The sequence below is a fragment of the Schistocerca americana genome, chromosome 4 (assembly GCF_021461395.2).
Source record: "Schistocerca americana isolate TAMUIC-IGC-003095 chromosome 4, iqSchAmer2.1, whole genome shotgun sequence".
NCBI classification, from domain to species: domain Eukaryota; kingdom Metazoa; phylum Arthropoda; class Insecta; order Orthoptera; family Acrididae; genus Schistocerca; species Schistocerca americana.
Window position 1 is genome coordinate 599,770,714 of NC_060122.1, and position 18,612 is coordinate 599,789,325.

At 42.5% G+C, this 18,612-nt stretch overlaps 1 protein-coding gene across 1 annotated transcript in view; it reads right to left on the reverse strand.

The window, feature by feature from the left end:
- LOC124613125 (nuclear envelope integral membrane protein 1a) overlaps window positions 1-18,612 on the reverse strand; it is a 115,689-nt gene that overhangs the window by 88,038 nt on the left and 9,039 nt on the right. The window contains exon 3 of the mRNA XM_047141741.1: window positions 5,007-5,220. Within this exon, the coding sequence (XP_046997697.1) occupies window positions 5,007-5,220 (214 nt within the window). The remainder of the gene's footprint in view (window positions 1-5,006; window positions 5,221-18,612) is intronic.

Here is an 18,612-nt window from a genome sequence, read left to right on the forward strand (position 1 = left end):
TTCCTTTATTCTCTGCAATAAGTCACAGTTCTTCACTTTACCCGTCCATTTTATTTTTGCCATTCTCCTCCATACCAACTTCTTCAAAGTGCAGCACTCACAGCCGTACAGAAAAAACACTCCACATAAAGAATTTAATCAACCTTCTCCTTAAATCCAATGCCGATTTGATACATAATAAGCATTTCTTTTTATGGAACACTTCATTTGCCATTGCAATTCTTGATCTTATTTCTTTTTCACTCTTCGAGTTATCAGAGTGCTCCAAAATATCTTTACAGTCCAATTTCACATATGGTTTTCACTTAATATGCCTTTTACCATGTATTCTCCTCACCTTAGTTTTCTGTGTTTATCTTCTCTTTTACTTATGCAATGCCTCAGTTATTGACACCTATAGTTGTAGAATCTTAGTATATATTCTGAGATCAAACATATTGAGGTATTTTGAACAGAACGACCTCCTCCACACCAACCAGCACCGATTCCAAAAACATCAATAATGTGAAATGCAACCCACACTTCTCTCACAGACTTACTGAAAACGACAGCACTCACGCAGATGCAGTATTTCTTGATTTCTGAACAGTATTAGACTTTTTACCACACCTACATCCACTACCAAAAGTATGGTCATACGGGGTATCAATCAAAATTTGTGACTGTACTGACGATTTTTTGGTAGGGAGAATGCAGAAAGTTATTCTGCCTGGAGAGTCATTGCAGATGTAGATGTAACTTTGGGAGTGCCCTAAGGAAGTGTGTTGGGTTCCTTGCTGTTCATGTTGAATATTAATGACCCTGTGAACAATATTAATAGTAACCTCAGAATGTTTGCCGATGATGCAGTTATCTGTAGTGAAGTACAATCTGAAGGCAGATGCACAAATGTTCAGTCAGATCTTAAGATTTCAAAGTGGTGCGAAGATTGGCAACTTGCTTTAAATGTTCAAAGATGTACAACTTTGTGCTTCATAAAATGAAAAGACTTAGCCTCCTGTAACTATAATGTCAATAAGTAACCACTGTAAATGATACGTTCACATAAATGCCTGGGTGTAACACTTTGTAGAGACATGGAATGCAATGATTACATAGGCTCAGTCGTGGGAAAAGCGGGTAACAGACTTCAGTTTACTGGTAAAATACTACAGCAATGCCATCAGTCTACAAAAGGAGATGGCTTAGAAATCACTCTGTGACAGCCTATAATACTGCTCAAGTGTGTGGGATCTGTGCCAAACCACACTATATGGGGTATGTTGAACATGTACAGAGGAGAGCAGATCAAATAGTTACAGGTTTGTTTGTGCCTGCAGGAGAGTGTCACAGAGCTGTTGAAAGACCTTAACCACCAGACTCGAAGATAGTTTACATCTGAGACAGCCTACTTTCAAAATGCAAAGAACCGGCTTTAAATGATGACAACAAGAATACACTACAACCACGTACATCTAATTCTTGTTGGGATCAGTTGCTTATAACAAAGCAGCGACGCCAGAAGATAGTAACGATTTGTAGAATGACCTCCAGAGAACCGATGAATCGTGCAGGCTGTGGCAGTTGATCCTCAATGTAAATAAATGTAACATTGTGCATACATAGGAAAAGAAATTCACTACTGTACAGCTAAACTATTCATGACAAATCACTGGAAACAGTATCTACCATAAAACATCTATGAGTAACTATCCAGATCTACCTGAAGTGTAAAGACCACATAAAACAAACAGTAGCAAAAGCGAATGTCGGACAGATCCATATGAAGAATGTCAACAAAATGTAACTCGTTCACAATGAAAGTGGCTTACACAGAATTTGTTCAATTAATTCTTGAGTATTTTTCACCTGCCTGGAATCCCTACCAGGTAGGATTGATATAAGAGATAAAGAAGATCCAAGGAAGAGTGGGGCGTTTCATCACGCGATCATTTAGTGGGTGCAAGAGCATTATGGAGATACTCAACAAACTCCATTGGCAGATGTTACAAGAGACATTTTGCATTGTGGAGAGATTTACTTCTGAAATTTTGAGAGAGCACTTTCCAGAAAGAGTCTGACAACATATTACTTCCCCCCCCATATATGTCTTGCGTAATGACCACGAGGAGAAAATTCAAGAAATTAGAGCCAATACAAAGGCTTACTGCAATAATTCTCCTAATCTGCTATTTGCAAGTGGAACAGGGTTGGAGGGCTAAGTTAGTGGTACAAAAAATAGCCTGTGCCATACATTATTAGGTGGCTTCCAGAGTATGATGTAAACATAGACACAAGGACAGGATTAGATTAATTACAGCATGCCCAGAGGCATTTAAGCAGCCATTCTTCTCAAATTCCATGTGTGAATGGAACGGGGAAAGTCTTAATACCTTATGCAACTGTATGTGGCCTCTGTCTTGCATTTCATAGTGGTTTGCAAAGTATGAGTGTCGGTGTAGATATTATCCAAAGAAAGATTCTTTTATCTGCAAGTAGCACCATGTCATCAGCAAATGTGATCCACTCAATCTGATGACATTTGCTTACTACTTTCTTCTTGGAAACCTAACATCTTCATTATCGAGTTTTTGATATGTATGGTAAACAGTGTTACTAAAAGACAACAACTCTGTCTAGCTCATCTTTAATTTCAAACCAAACTGCCACACCACTTCTTAGCGTCATGGCTGTTTCTGTCTTGTTCCCTATCAAACTTTAATTATGATGCCATTCCTTAACTAAAGTGATGTAAAACAAACACCGTTAGAACAGGCCTTGAAGGCCCAAAGGTACCGACCGGCCGCCGTGGCATCCTCAGCTCTTATCTATCACTGAATGCGGGTATGGAGGGGCATGTGGTCAGCACACCATTCTCCCGGCCGTTCTCAGTTTTCATAACCAGTGCCGCTACTTCTTAATCAAGTAGCTCCTCAATTGGCCTCACAAGGGCTGAGTGCACCCCACTTGTCAACAGTACTAGGCAGGCCTGGACGGGGACCCATCCAAATGCTGGCCAAACCTGACAGTGCTTAACTTTGGTGATCTGATGGGAACTGGTATTACCACTGCAGCAACGTCATTGGCAACTGATTGATGTGCATGTTCTAATATGTTTCTCTAATATATTTCTCATCTACTGATGTAACCACCACACACTGTGCTCATTTCTTCTTACCTACTCCTATCTACAATATGGCAGTGTTCTAAACCTCTGGTACACGATAGTCATTTGAATATTTGCTACCACCACAGAATTTACCTCGTACACTCTGATAATCTTACTTAGTTCCTTTCCTTTTGCACCAGTATGTTGAACATTCCAGGCTGCAGTGGTTAGTTACACTCCTGTTCAACCATATCCTTGCTTGTAAACGATGTTACCCATCCTTTATGTGAGGCTGTGAGTAAAACTTGCAATCATGTTGGAGCGTATCCAGTATAAGACTATTTACCTCATGATGGAGTAAATTGGACAAGTGGAGATGCCAGCTTGAGACCTCACTCACCCATTTTCTATAGGAGTTGTCTCACTTTGAAGACACTACGGGAAGAAATGTGAAGAAGGTGAGTAAGTTATTTGAAGGAACGTTTAGACGTTTATAATAAACAGTACTCTTAAAAGATGATTTCTTGGTAAATGAAACCAGCTATTATAGTTGATACATACTCAATATTTCAGCACAAATGTCAAATTCACCTAAAGTGCACACAGTATGAGGTGTCTCCTATCAGTGTAGATGGCTACGCGGGAAAAGAGACTGGCAGTGACAGTGTGTTCACTGAGTGAGTATGAACTCATTCATACACACACACACACACACACACACACACACACACACACACACACACACAGATTGGGTCTCTCTTCTAAGAGCCATTTCCTCTGGTGTTTTGGCAGATATTTGCAATTTTGTTTCTGCACTGTGTAGATGGAGTCAGCCCAAACCATTACTGCTCATCATGTCTTATGTGATGCCAACTGCCAATGGAAAGTGTTTCTAATTACAACAAAAATTTTATGTGCCAATTTTATAAAGTGCTCCAAAATAACTTAGCCTGATATTTATAGCTTTTGTCCATTAAGGCCTTTGTCAGCAACAGACACACACACACACACACACACACACACACACATGCGCAAATGCAACTTGCACACACATCTGCAGTCTCAGATAACTGAAACCACGCAAGTTGTGTGTGTGTGTGTGTGTGTGTGTGTGTGTGTGTGTGTGTGTTGCTGACAAAGGCCTTAATGACCAAAAGCTATAATTGTGTGAATCTTTTGTTGTGCCTATCACGAATCAGCATCTCCGCTATATGGTGAGTAGCAACTTTCCTTCTCTAATTTTGTTACATTCCATCCTGGATTTTCCATTGTTTGATTCTAGCCTGATATTTGTTTTATCAATATGTATCAAGAGAGACAGTGAAACATGAAGAATAAACAGCAATCTAGCTGCAACTCAGTAGCGATGCATGCTTGGCAGTAGCACTCAGTGCGAGCCAAGGCAGTGCTGTCACGCTGGAATACTCATATTCTTTGAGTTCTACTGTCCCTGTTAGTACATAAAACTAAAACAAATATCAAACATGACTAATCTGGGACGTCTTTATCTAATGAGCACATAAAATCCCCTTTAAAAATAATTTTGTTTGTAATGGTTAACAAACTGATAATTTTCATGGACACTGGGTGTTGCATAAAAGATGGAGTGAGAGCTATTTGTTTGGGCTGACTCCAGCCACACAATGCAAAAACAAAATGGCATCTGCTGAAAGGCCAGAGAAAATGTGCCTCATGGCTCTTAGGAGAGAGAAAATATACAAGCAACATGCAGGATTTGTTAATTCTACAGAAACACAATTCATGCATACTGAGAGTTGGAACAGCAGTTAAAGGGACTAGTAAGCTTCTTGTCCTGAAATAATACTGTCTAAAGCACTGTGGCTTTTTTCTCTTTTCAGTTACCTTCTGTATCACACATTTCACTCTTGTTGCAGCTGATGAAAAAAATAGCACTTACGCAGATGGAGGAGCTCCACAGTATATTTTCCCCGCTTCATATTGTACACACCAACACATGTGCGGTTGAAAGGATCAAGATGGTGTATATTAGACTTAGAAGAAAGCAGACTGAAGCTCCACGAGGACTGCTGCAATTCCAGCTGCTCTGCAACTTCTTCTGGCGTGTGTCCCAAATAGACATCATAATTACTAGGATCCACATTTATTTTCAACTGTAACATATTTTAGAACAATTTCAGAAAAAAGAGGTTCCTATAAAAATGCAATTCACACAACTTATCTACTAAAGGCAATAAACTGGTTACAAATATTTATAGGCATATGCCACATAGCACTGATGGGCATCTAGAGGGAAAAAAATTTTAATTTTACTTTCATTTATATGAGAAAGATACTATTTTATAATAATTTCAAGTCACTATTTCTTCTATGCCAGTGATGAATGAAAGCTCCCTGCTATGCAACTATAAATTACAGATACAGAGCAATGGGGTCCCCTAACGAAATCTTATTTGTGAAGACGGACTGATCTATAGCATAGCCTAAAGTCTGTGTTTGATGATGATGATGATGATGATGATGATGATGATGATATGGGTTGAGGGGGCGCTCAACATCACGGTCATCAGCGCTCTGATGAAAAAATCAACAGGAAATCTCATGGGTGGAGACGAAGGCTGTCCCCACATGCAGAACAGTTTATAACGTACTAAAGTCTGCCACCCTTCCCCACCAGTTTAGGGATGAAGCCTGATAGTTCACAAAATTTCACCACTCTTAACACTGGTATCGGTATCTGCGAGGACGGTTGGCAGATCTCCTGTGAGACCAAGGGCTGTCCTATTATCAGTATACAGGACGCATGTAACCACAATATGCTGAACTGAAAGTGGCACGCCACAAACTTCACAGAAAGGTGGATCCTCCCCCCGGAGGAGGAAGCTATGTGTGAAAGGGCTATGCCCGATGTGCAGTTTGGTAAGCAAAACCTTCCAGCGGTGAGGCTGACACGAAGTCCGCCAAGCTTTTGTGGTCGGTTTGAGTGACCACAGTTTGTTGTTCGACACCTGCAACCATTCAGTCTCCCACTGATGCATGATGCATCTGTCAGAAAATGAGATAACGGCATGCAACGGGATGGGACATTGACGTACAGCACCATCCCAACATGCTTCCTTGGCAGCTTTATCAGCCATGTCATTACCCTGTATCCCAACGTGGCCAGGTACCCAGCAAAAGATCACCTCCTTGCCATGGCGTTGGAGCCGCTGTAAGCAGTCATGGATCAGCTGCATCAGCGGGTCTACCGGATACAGTTGGTGAAGCGCTTGCAGTGCACTATGAGAATTGGAACAGACAAGAAAACTCGTACGGTGATGTGTGTGAACCCTCTACAGTGCCATTAGAATGCCATATAACTCCGCATCATAATTTGTAAATTGTTCTGGAAGACGCACTTTAAAAATCCTATCAGGGAAAAACCACAGAACAACCAAGAGCATTCCCCTGCTGGGATCCATCTGTATAAATAACGATAAAACGATGGTACGTACTTAAAATAGACGAAAACAAAGTTGTAAAAACCATATCTGGAGTACAATTTTTCGGGTACTGCGTCAAGCTTAAAATCACTTTGTGCCTCCGAAGACACCAAGGCGGCAGTGCGTTCCATCCCTGGGTGTGTATTTTCATGCCCGAGAGATCCAGATCCTTGAGGCAGGCCATAGCACATATACCAAATGGCTGGGTCACGTGGGGCCAATTCCTGAATAGTCGTTCGAAGGCGGGTTGGATCACTGAACTAAATGCCAACGACTGAGGTGACGCTGAGATTTTCAGCGCCTCTCAAGCCAAAAGGATACGTCGCCAAATCCAGAGTGGTGGTTCACCAGCCTCTGCACACAGACTCTGAATTGGGCTGGTCCGAAAGGCTCCAGTTGATATCCAAATACCCACATGGTGGACAGCATCTAACATCCGGAGGTAGGAAGGATGGGCCGATCCATAGACCATGCTGCCATAGTCTAAGCGTGATCAAACAAATACCTTATAAAACTGTAGGAGGCAGGACCTGTCAGCTCCCCATGTTTTTCCGCCAAGGCATTTCAAAATGTTCAACAAGCGGACGCCCTTTGTTCGTAGGTCTTTCAGGTGTGGGAGCCATGTCAATTTTGAGTCAAATAATAGACCCAAAAAGCACACTGTGTCTTGAAAAAGTAAAATATGCCCCCCCCCCCCATTGTAAGCTATAGTTGGTTAAAACTCCGAAGAGCATGATTAAAATTGGCACACACAGTCTTCTCAGGTGAGAACCGAAAACCAGTTGTCTGGGCCCAGGTTTCCAGCCTCCTAATGCTGAGCTGTAACTGCCTTGTCATCGTCATAAGACCAGAGGAAGAGCAGAAGATTGCAAAGTCATCCACAAACAAAGAGCATTTGACAGGGCTCCTGACTGCAGAGGAAATGCCATTGATAGCGATGGCAAACAATGTAACACTGAAGACACTGCCCTGGGGCACAGCACTCTCCTGAACATAGCAATCAGATATGGCACCGCCAATGCGATAACGAAAACGCCTGTCCTCGAGGAAGGATTGGATCAGAAGTGGCAGGCATACACGTAGTTCCCATTCATGAAGTTGGCGAAGGATATTGTACCTCTAAGTAGTGTCATGCTTTTTCGAGGTCGAAAAACACACAAACTGAATGGTTTCGGTGTAAGGAGGACTCCTGTATCGCCATCTCCAGTAGTATTAAGTTGTCAAGAGTGGAATGGTAGCACCTGAAACCACGCTGGGAGTGGCTCAGGTAACCTTAGGACTCGAGCAGCCAAACGAGGCAGCAGTTGACTATGCATTCAAGAGTCTTACCCATACAACTAGTAAGAGCGACACTCCGATAACTGTTAGGGGCGCTCCGGTCTTTACCTGGTTTCCAGAATGGAATTAAGATTGCCTCCTTCCAACTCATGGGGTACTGTCCATCAAACCAAATCTGATTGAAACAAGAGAGGAGCTGACCTTTTGCTTCAGGGCATAGATGACGAAGCATGACACAATGGATCTCATCAGGTCCTGGAGCAGTGTCTTTGGCTGCAGAGAAAGCTGATTCCAGTTCCCACATGGAGAATGGGAGGTTGTAGACTACTACATTACGTGAGAAAAAATTGAGCTTCCTCATCTCTGCAGTCCGACGGAATACCTGAACAACAGGAGCTTGTCTGGATGATTTAGTAACAGTAAAGAAGTGTTCAGCTAAAACGTGAGCCATCTCTTCTGGCGTTTCCACCAAGACCCCATTATGTGACAAAGCCGTAAGGGGATGTGGATTACCCTTGCCTGAAATCTGTCTTATTGATTCCCAAATGTGCGCAACGGAAGTGGACTGATTAATGGAAGTTGTTAATTCCCTCCAGGAAGCCCTCTTCCTTTCTTTGATCACTCGCCTTGCATATGCTCTCGCAGACGTGAAGACATTAAGACTGTCTGCAGTTGGACACCATTTTGAAGTTCCGACGAGCTGTCTGTCTGGGCCTGATTGCCAATCGACAGTTGTCATTCCACCACGGTACAGGCCGTCGTCCGAGGTGGTTACTAGACCTGGGGATGGACTCTGTGGCATCCCTTTGGATCTCATGAGTGATATGGGCTGCCGCCTCTTGTGCACAATCCTTTCGTTCAAAATTAGCCTGTTGACCGTACTGTAACCAATTTGCCCTTTGTATCATCCACCAGCGTGGTCTCCTGTTGGTCGGTGGCAGACGAATCCACACTGGGAAGTGGTCACTAGAATGTAAATCTGGAGCCACTTCCCACTGAACTGAATCTGCAATAGCTGAGGAACAAAAGCAAAGATCAATAGCTGAAAAAGACCCTGTAGCTGTGGAAAAGTAAGTCACCTGACCGTTCAGAAGGCAGATATCCTCAGAATGGACGAGTCACTCGATCAGCCCACCCCTGGAGCCGAGCCCCACAACACATTGTGGGGATTGAAGTCCCCCAAAAGAAGGAATGGGCGTGGAAGTGCCTGGAAGAGGTCTGCCAGTGCGAAGTGTCGGGGAGGGGGGGGGGGGGGGGGGGTACAAAGAACAGACTGTGATAGTAAATGGTGAGAAAACTTTCACAGCAATTGCTTGGATGGCTGTGGCAAGAGGGACAGCAGAGGAGTGGTATCTATCATAAAGAAAAATAGCCACTCCACCTTTAGCCCTGCCTACAGCAGTATCATCTTTCCTGTACACGTGGTAGCCCCGTAATGTAGGTCTGCCTGTGACTTTAAAATGCGTTTCTTGTAAGCAGATGCAGAATGGTTTATCCTGGACCAGCAGCTGCAATTCTTCCAAATGTGAGTGATATCCATTCAAATTCCACTGCAACACAGAAGTCCCTATGGAAGCCATTGGTTAGCGATGATGGTTCTTTCCTTTCTCCTTCGTAGGCGGTGATTTACCGGGGAGATCAGGGGGAACATTAGCTGGTTCCGCATTCTCTAGTTGTTCTGATTCGAAGTCCATATCTTCAAGAGCATAGTCGCCATCAGAAAGGGAGAGTGCTCGTCGATCAGAAGGCTTACCTACCGCTTTCTTGGACTTAGAACTACTTTTAGAAGAACTTTTTCTTTACTGACAGGAGGAGGAGGAGGAGGAGGAGGCTGTCTGGGTTGCTGGGATGGCTTAGGTGGCTTCTGAAGGTGGGGAGTGGTATGTGGCTTAGGTGGTAAGTCTACTGCTGATGGCTTCCAAGTAACATCAGTTGCAAGTGGAGCATTTCCCCCACAGGTACAGCAACAAGTGCATGTGCTCATACTTGAATCTGTGGTCCGAGATTGTGTGAAGGCATCACATTCAGCTATTGGTGTTTTAAGGGCTGATGCAAAAAAAGTTGCAAAAACCGGTGGTTACATGGCTTTGTAAGCCTTTTTAGCTTCACCATAGGGTATGCGTCTCTATACTTTCAACTCTTGGATTTTCTTTTCCTCGTTGTAAACCCCACACTGGGTGATCCCCAGAGCAGTTAACACATTTCGGAGGGAGTGTACAAGAAGTCCCCGACTCGTGAGCAGAGCCTCCACAACTGCCACATGTAGCCTTCCTGTTACATCCCATATTGGTATGGCCAAATCTTTGACATTTATAGCAGTGCATGGGGTTAGGAACAAATGGGTGAACCTTAAGGCGGATATAACTGGCAAGGATATATTCCGGTAATTCGGGAGTACTAAATGTTAGAATAAACATTCCCGATTTTTCCAATTTTCCATTGATTCTCCTCGTATAATTCTGCACCTTTTTGACACCCACATTCTTCCACTCTTCACGCAACTCTGCAGGGTCCATCTCCATTATATTGGAGCAGGTAAACACGCCCTTACTATAGTTAAGGGTGTTATGCAATTCAGCCTCGATTGGGTAGTCACCTACGACCTTACATCCTAGAAGCTTAGATATTTGGGTGGAATTAGCGGTTTCCACCAAAAACGTTCCATTACGTAGTCGTTTGACACTTTCCAGAGACCCAGCTATACCTTCCAATACCTCGTTAGTATAGAAAGGGGATATCTTCTCAAAGCTTCCCCCGTTTCGCTTGATTACAATGAAAGTGTCCATTATAATTATCCGGGCTGTTATGCTGTGGTCGGTTGATGAATTTTGTCTCAATTCCCAACGTTTCGTCTCCGACTGCGGGAGACATCTTCAAGGGGGTCCGTAGGTCGATGGAAGATCCAACACACTCACCCAGTCAGTAGCGAGCCAGTGGGTGTGTTGGACCTTTCATCGACCTACGGACCCCCTTGAAGATGTCTCCCGCAGTCGGAGACGAATAGTTGGGAATTGAGAAAAAATTCATCAACCGACCACGGCATAACAGCCCAGATAATTATAATGGACATGATATTTCTGGCTGTGAAAGTCTACATTTTAGTATACAATGAAAGTGTTATGGCACACTAATGCCCTGTTACTATTACTCTTAGACTTCTTTTCGGGAGGAATGACCAACCGAGCTCTCTTTGAGGAGTGGTAGTTTCATGAGACAGTTCCATAAGGATCCCACAAGACGCTAGGGAAACAACCATTGACCCAGGCAGAGCCCTGCATGCCTGAGCAAGCCTGATTCAACTGGGGTGCGGCAGGTGCCCCAGAGGTTGCTCGCTAAAGACTGTTTAACCTCAACAGCTATTCACCTCCTCAGCGGGTAGTAAACCTTGAGGGTTTTTTTTTTTTTTTTTTTTAATAGAGGTTCCACCGCCGCGCCGCACGGTGGTCGTTGAAGTACGACCAGAGCTTACGGTGTCAGAGGACTGGTAGCGCCTACCAGTCCCCAGCTCAGGAACCCCGGGGTCGCCATGCCCGTACTCAGCAAATGAATGCTGAGCCCCTGATGGGTAAAGTCTGTGTTTGGTTGGAAGAAGAAAATCTGAAACGCATTTTTCTATAAGTTATTAAAACTGCAAGGTAAATTTATAAATCAGCATTGCATAACAGACAAATCTACAAATATTTCAATGCATATTATTTCCATACAAGTTGTAGTCAAAGTTTTTATTTTTGTCTTTAAGAAATACGGTAACAATTATTTTTATTTGTTTGTTCACAGTACATATCCACAGTCCTGCTACACACTGAAAGCCCTATGCCACAGTACCATAGCACATCACTACAGGAGCCAAAAGAAAATGGGGAAGTCCACTGACAATGTGGAGTATTGCGTGGTAATTGTTTTTTTTTTTTTTTTGTGTTTGGAGGGGAACAACACAGCAACAATTCATATGGAGTTAATGTCTGGATATAATGCACCATTATATCACACAAGATGTGTTAAGTGTCACAGACACTTCCAGTGTAGTTAGCCAAATCTCTTGGATGAAGTGGGAGTCCATCTCTATGAAAACCTGGGAATCTCAAGGAAAGTGGGTGTATCACAAGAGGGGTGATTGTGGAGAAAACGAAGATCAACCATGGGTCAGTATTCAACATACAGAACAACATTTTGAACATAACAAAGGTCACTGCTTGTGGTTCTGTGAGTGGCCATAACCATTCAGAAAGGCTGCTGAGCCAAGGCAGCAGTGGCACTGTGCACCTGAGTCAAGCCAAGCCATTTAATTTCTCTAGCCCCCTCATCACAATGGATGAGTTCTGGGTGTATCACTATGACCTAGAGTAGATAAAGGTGTAAAGCAAGAAGCAGAACCTACAGCTGAAAAAGGTGAATACTCAACCTTCATCAGGCAAAGTGACGAGTGTTTTTTGGGACTGTCATAAGGTGGTGCTAACAGGTCATGCTCGTAAGGAGGGTGGGGACTGTCGCAAGACCCTGATACTGAATTCTCCTCTTAAACCTTTACATTTTTGCTTTGTTATTTTCCTAATTTTCCACCTTCGTATTACTAGGTTTTTCTATGAACAGCCCACTATAAATCCTTATTTATTCTACCTCCATCAGTTCAGAGAACTCTGCCTTTGACACATTTTACCCTGTCATACTATTACTGAAAGCCTACTTGTCACTTTTTATACGTAATAGTTGCTTACACAAAACTCTCCCTCTTTATCTACCACACATTGTTCTATAAAGACTTTCATTTTTCAAATTCCATCAGCACCTAACCCTCACTCTTCATGTCCTTTACACTATTCAAGCACAGACCTACATGAAGCCTATCATTTTGCCAAATACTTCCAATATTTTTACAGTTTCCTACCTTCCTTCACAAGGATAAAGATCCTCACTCCCCAAATCAGAAACACTATACTCAACACCATCTGCAGAAACCATCAAACCTATTTTTATCCTACCCCTGCCTGTAAATACCATCCCCTCTCCCAAATAACCCACCAATCCTGTAAAATTCCCTCAATGTTAACCCCTCACAGCAGTCAAACTTCGCTGTGACGATCTACTCCACTTCAAATATCTTCATAACCAATGAAAAATACTATTCCCATGTACTCTCTTCTGACTCCCAATACTATTGTCAATCTATCTTCAAAAACCTTGATCCTTGCAGAACTCGCTATCTCTCTGAAAGGCCTTACCTTCAGCCTCAAACCTATATTTAACACGTGTGCATTCAAGGGAAACTATGACCTATCGTAGTACAGTCGTGTGCAGGGTTGCCTGTTTGGCTGATGTAAACAGTGTAGCATAATCATATGCGTAGTTCCAGTCAGGTTCACTGATGGCATCAACTCTTGACACTGGGCGCCAATGTGGCCGCACTATTCTAGAAAGCCAGTCAAGTATGCTGAACAAGTGTGTGACAGTATGCTTCCATTCACTGTGTGTTTAGAGGGTCCCACAACCTCATGCCAACTGTCTTTGAGTTGCCTTGGGTGTAAAAAGAATGTCACAGAGCCTTACCAAGGCCTACAAGTGCCCACTTCTTGGAGAATGTTCCGTAAGTCAGTGTCTCTCGTACTGACTAAGATTCTGGGGGTGAGTAAAGTACTTTGTTTAGAACTTTAAGTCTAACTTGAAACAAATGTGGTGAGACTGATTCAGTTGCCACTCAGTAACTGTGTAGCCGCATTGGAAACAGACAAATTATGCACACAATGCAGCACACAGTGACAATGGTCGCAGCAAAGATTGTGACAAGAATTATTGGAAACAAGTGATAAAATCAACTTGTGGCTACATAATTCAGTGCAATTTTTCAACAATTTTGTGGAGTAATTCTGTTATCTTCATCTGTTGTAACAGTAACTTGTTACGTTTCAGTTTGGCAATTTCATTGGTGGATGTCTAACGCAAGTGCTTATCTTGTTACAAAATGTGCAGAGACTCAGGAGCTTTTGTTAACGAAATTCTCCAGTCCAGACACTGAAATAGCACATGCTACATGGTTGCTGCCACCTCTGTTTCCATGTTTTGAAACTAATTTGCAGCTCTGGCTGAACTACATTGCCAGGTTGGAAGGCATTCAGTGCAAACAGAATCAAAGATGACATGCAGCAGAAAGTGTTTTTATTCGTCTATATTAGTGTAGATGTCAATACACTAATACATAAACTTAACCCCGAAGTAGACCCTAGTGAATTAACGTACTTAAGATGAAAGAGAGGTTGGCTGATTATTAAGACTCTCAAATTCATGTGGCTGCTGCAACACAAATTTCTGAATTGTAGTAAGAAAAGTGAGTGAACTGGTGAGTTGTAGAGATTAACACACGATTCCAAATTTCAGTGTGTTAACAATACGTGTAAGCAATAATTTGCTGATTAGTTACTGTGGGCCATTATTTTACTGCATTAGCCGAGTGTGTGTTTGAAAAAGTCTTGTGAGTGTGTGTGAGGTCTACAAGTGAGAGATCTCCACATGGTTTACGAATGTCTGCTTCTTGGATGAGACCTGGCAAGCCAGTGCCCTCCAAATGGATTTAGATTCTGGGATGAGTAACCTACTTTGTTCACATTCTCGTGGTCAAGGGATGAGGGAACTTGTGTGTTTTACATTTATACTCTTCAGAAGAGTTAGAATAGGATTTACTGCACTTGTAATAAATATGGCGACTGATTCAGTTCTGTCACTCAGTAGTTGTGTAGCCAACTTAGTAAACTGAGAAACTTTGCCTGCAACATAGCATATTGTACTGTTGGTTACAACAAGAGCTCGTTATGTAGTTGAAGCTTTGAGTGGATTAAGAAGGGGAAATTAAGATCTGTTGTGTAATGTCTGCCACACATTCTATGTTGGCTTGGTGAGAACGGAAGTAGATACAGAAGATAGGACTCCATATATTCAAGAAAAATGCCATTAATTTCATAATATTTAAGTTTATTAAATACAATATTATTATCCACACAATAAAATTTCTAGATGATGCAATGGATAACAGCAAACATACATCAGGCTGTATGAGGGGGATGAATTTCCCAAGTCATGCTGCATGGGGGTTATATATTATCCGTGCTACTTTCTGAGGCATCTTTGAAAAGACTGAAGCATCACTGTGGCATGTTTAGGTCTATCAAGCCTGTTCGCATGCGGAAATGGGGGGCAATGCGTTGTCCCTTATAAAATTTTTGCAATTGTATGAGCTGCTGGCAGAAGTGGTTAGGGGCAGCGCGCGTCGGCAGGAAATACAGTTGGCAAAAGTTCCGGCATCTCGGACAAGGGATGGCTACACGTGGCGGTGCCGTAGGGACAACCTATGACGCTCCGTAAGGCGTGGTACCTGGTTCAAGAGGTCTAGGTTGGGCATGGCAGAGATTGTGTTGTTGACGTATTATTTTTGTTATAGATCCTCTCACAGTTTTTGTGCACGTGAGACTGGTGAGAGAGAGAGAGAGAGAGAGAGAGAGAGAGAGAGAGAGAGAGAGAGAGAGAGAGAGAGGACAGTTCTTGACTGGTTTTCGTTTTGTAGGGAAGTGTGTTCTGAGTACAGTAAGTGCAAGGGTAAGCTGGGTGGGCCTGGGTTGGTGGTGGTGGTTGACAAGTCGCAGTTTGAGAAGAAGTAGCATGGGTGGGATAAGTCTCTGGTTGGCTTATGAGAGTGGGGGGCTGTTGTAGCTGGGGATGGTTTTTCAGAGTGCATTTTTAGGGTTTTGGAGGGGCGGACGAAAAGGGAATTGGTGAGATTAACTGGGGAGTTTATTGAAGAGAGCAGTACAGTAGTTTCAGATGCTTTTTCATCTTATAGAGGGTCGGGCAAGAGGGGTATCAGCATGTAGTAGTTAACCATGGTTTAGAATTTAAAAATCATGAGACTGGGGCTTGTACAAATACGATAGAGGGGTTTTGGGGGGCGGTTAAGTCAGCTATTGGGAAGGGGAAGAGTCGCTCTTCTAACCTTCGGTCTCTTTTAGATGAATACTGTTGGCGGAAGCGCATACCTGAGAGCTACTGCATTTTTAGGGTTTTTTTTAAGGGCAATTAGAAAAATGTATATGCCAAAGGTGGTTGGTTAAGGAGGTGTTGTGAGGGTTGGTGGCTGTGGCTTGTTGGGGGGGGGTGTAGTTGACAATGTTTGTGGAGGTAGGTGGGTGAGGGGTGGTGATTGGTTTTTGATTATATTGTGGAAGATCTATTTTGTTGCAGTTGTTGAGTTGTAGTGTGTGATTGAGATTTGTTTATTTTTTTGTTTATATTTGTTGACTGACCTACACTGCAGTGCCGGAACTTTTTTGTGGTAAGTAGTCGTGCTTTTCGGTGTACTTTTTGCCTGTTATGGTGGTATGTGGGGTACTTCTGTGTTGTTTGGTGGTATCAGTGTTTTGGTATCTTGAGTTGCTGTTGAAGGGAAGTGTCCGATTCCAACGCGCGGTCGTAGCTATGAGTGTTTCGGTATCGTGAACTGCTGCTAACTTATATAGGTGTAGGGAAGTGTCCGATTCCAATGCATGGTTGTAGCTATGGGTGTTTTGGTATTGTGAGCTGCTGCTGAGCTAAATAGGTCAAGGGATGTGTTCAATTCCAATTTTGCTTGTCTAGGTGTTGGTTTTGTGGTACCAATAGCTGTGGTGCTAGTGTAATTTTTGGAGGTTTATAATGTGGTATCGACAATTGCGGTTGAGCTATATAGGTGAAGCGAAGTGACAAATTCCGGGGGATATTGTGTGTAGTGGAATTTGGGAATTGTGTGTTGTTGATATAGTTCGTCGTTTTGTGTCATTTGGTATGGTGGTCTGTGTTTAAATTTAGTTTGTCTCCACCCCAAAACCCCCAATTTCCCATGCTTGTCCCGTTAGTTTGATTATATTTTTGGAGGAAGATGTGTGTGTTAGTTTTTCTATCTATATTCGTCTTTGTTGTCATGTTTATGTAATGACGTCATAGGCGCCATATTGGAACCGTAGGGAATGGTCGTTTCCGCCATACTGGCAACGTTATGGGTCAAAGCAGATGGGTGGAATCGGACACTTCTGTATTATAAAGTTGAAGCACTGAGTGGTCGATAGGCATGTAAAACAAATATGAAACCATCAATGAGACTTTTTAAAATTTTTTTCTTTGTGTAAACAGTGACCTATGGATTGGAGGAGTTGTCAAACATTTATGATGTCGGCTTGTTTGGAAGTAATTCTACTATTCATTAAATTATTTACATCACTGGGTACATGGTCAATAACTTTAAGGCTGAATACCTCACTCCTTTCTGTGGCATAGTATGGCTGAATGATGCATGTGTAAACTGTATGTTTTACTACGATCTCCAGCCAGAAATAATACCATGTGTGTGTGAGGTGTGCCCGCTGGTGTGAAAGTGTGTACGTGTGTGCGCACATTTTCCTTTCTTTTCTGAAGCAGGATCTGGCCGAAAGCTCAGTGGGTAACTGCCTTTTCATTGTGCCGGTCTTCAACTCAACATGTCACCTCTATGGCAAATAGCAATCTAGGGCCTATCCCTTTCATAAATTCCGATAATCGTATCTGGATTTTCCACTGTTTGATTTTTCCAGACAGTAAGAAATATGTTTAAGGTTTCACGAACAGATCCATGGCCTTAGGAAGAGATGTTTAATGCACACTGGTTGACTCGCTGAACAGCACAAAGGGAAATTGCTCCTCTTCGTTTTAATAGCACTCCAAGTCAGTCTCAACACAAGAAATAAATACCAAAAGGTCATTTCTCAACATTTTTTGTCACCCCTTCTCATCCACACCACCCTAATGCTAGTAGAGCATCTTACAACCACAGTATATTTCTACAAATAATAAGTCATGTAGCTAACAAGCTAGCCTCAAATTGCCCAACATGTTCCTGAGTTATGCTTCAATGTAACCCTCTTTTCAATCCGACCCCTATGAGACGTAAGCCCGCCCGCCTCCTTTAAAGAAACTAACTCCCTTGTGTAAAAACATTCAAACGTTTGATTACTTTGCAAATGAATTAATGTGTTACATATCTCACATTGAGCATGTATGTGAGAAAAAGTTTTGAAATTATGCTTAAGGTTTGCTGCAAAGTTGCCAAGTGCTTTCATTCTCCAATACTGGATGAATATTGTCTGATTATCTGTGCACAGTGTATTATGCTTCTTTTTTAGCCCCATCTCACCTCTTTGATACCATTTGGAAAGAAGCATCTTGGGGGTAAGAACCATCTTCATCTACCAACTTTGGTTGAAACTGACCCAGAAGTTTAGGAGATGTACAATATACATATGTCTCTATGTGTGTTGTTGTTGTTGTTGTTGTCGTCGTCATCTTCAGTCCTGAGACTGGTTTGATGCAGCTCTCCATGCTACTCTATCCTCTGCAAGCTGCTTCATCTCCCAGTACCTACTGCAACCTACATCCTTCTGAATCTGTTTAGTGTATTCATTTCTTCGTCTCCCTCTACGATTTTTACCCTTCACGCTGCCCTCCAATACTAAATTGGTGATCCCTTGATGAGTCAGAATATGCCCTACCAAATGAACCCTTCTTCTAGTCAGGTTGTGCCATTAATTTCTCTTCTCCAATTCTATTCAGTACCTCCTCATTAGTTATATGATCTACCCACCTAATCTTCAGCGTTCTTCTGTAGCACAACATTTCAAAAGCTTCTATTCTCTTCTTGTCCAAACTATTTATCATCCATGTTTCACTTCAATACATGGCTACACTCCATACAAATACTTTCACAAACACCTTCCCGACACTTAAATCTATACTCGA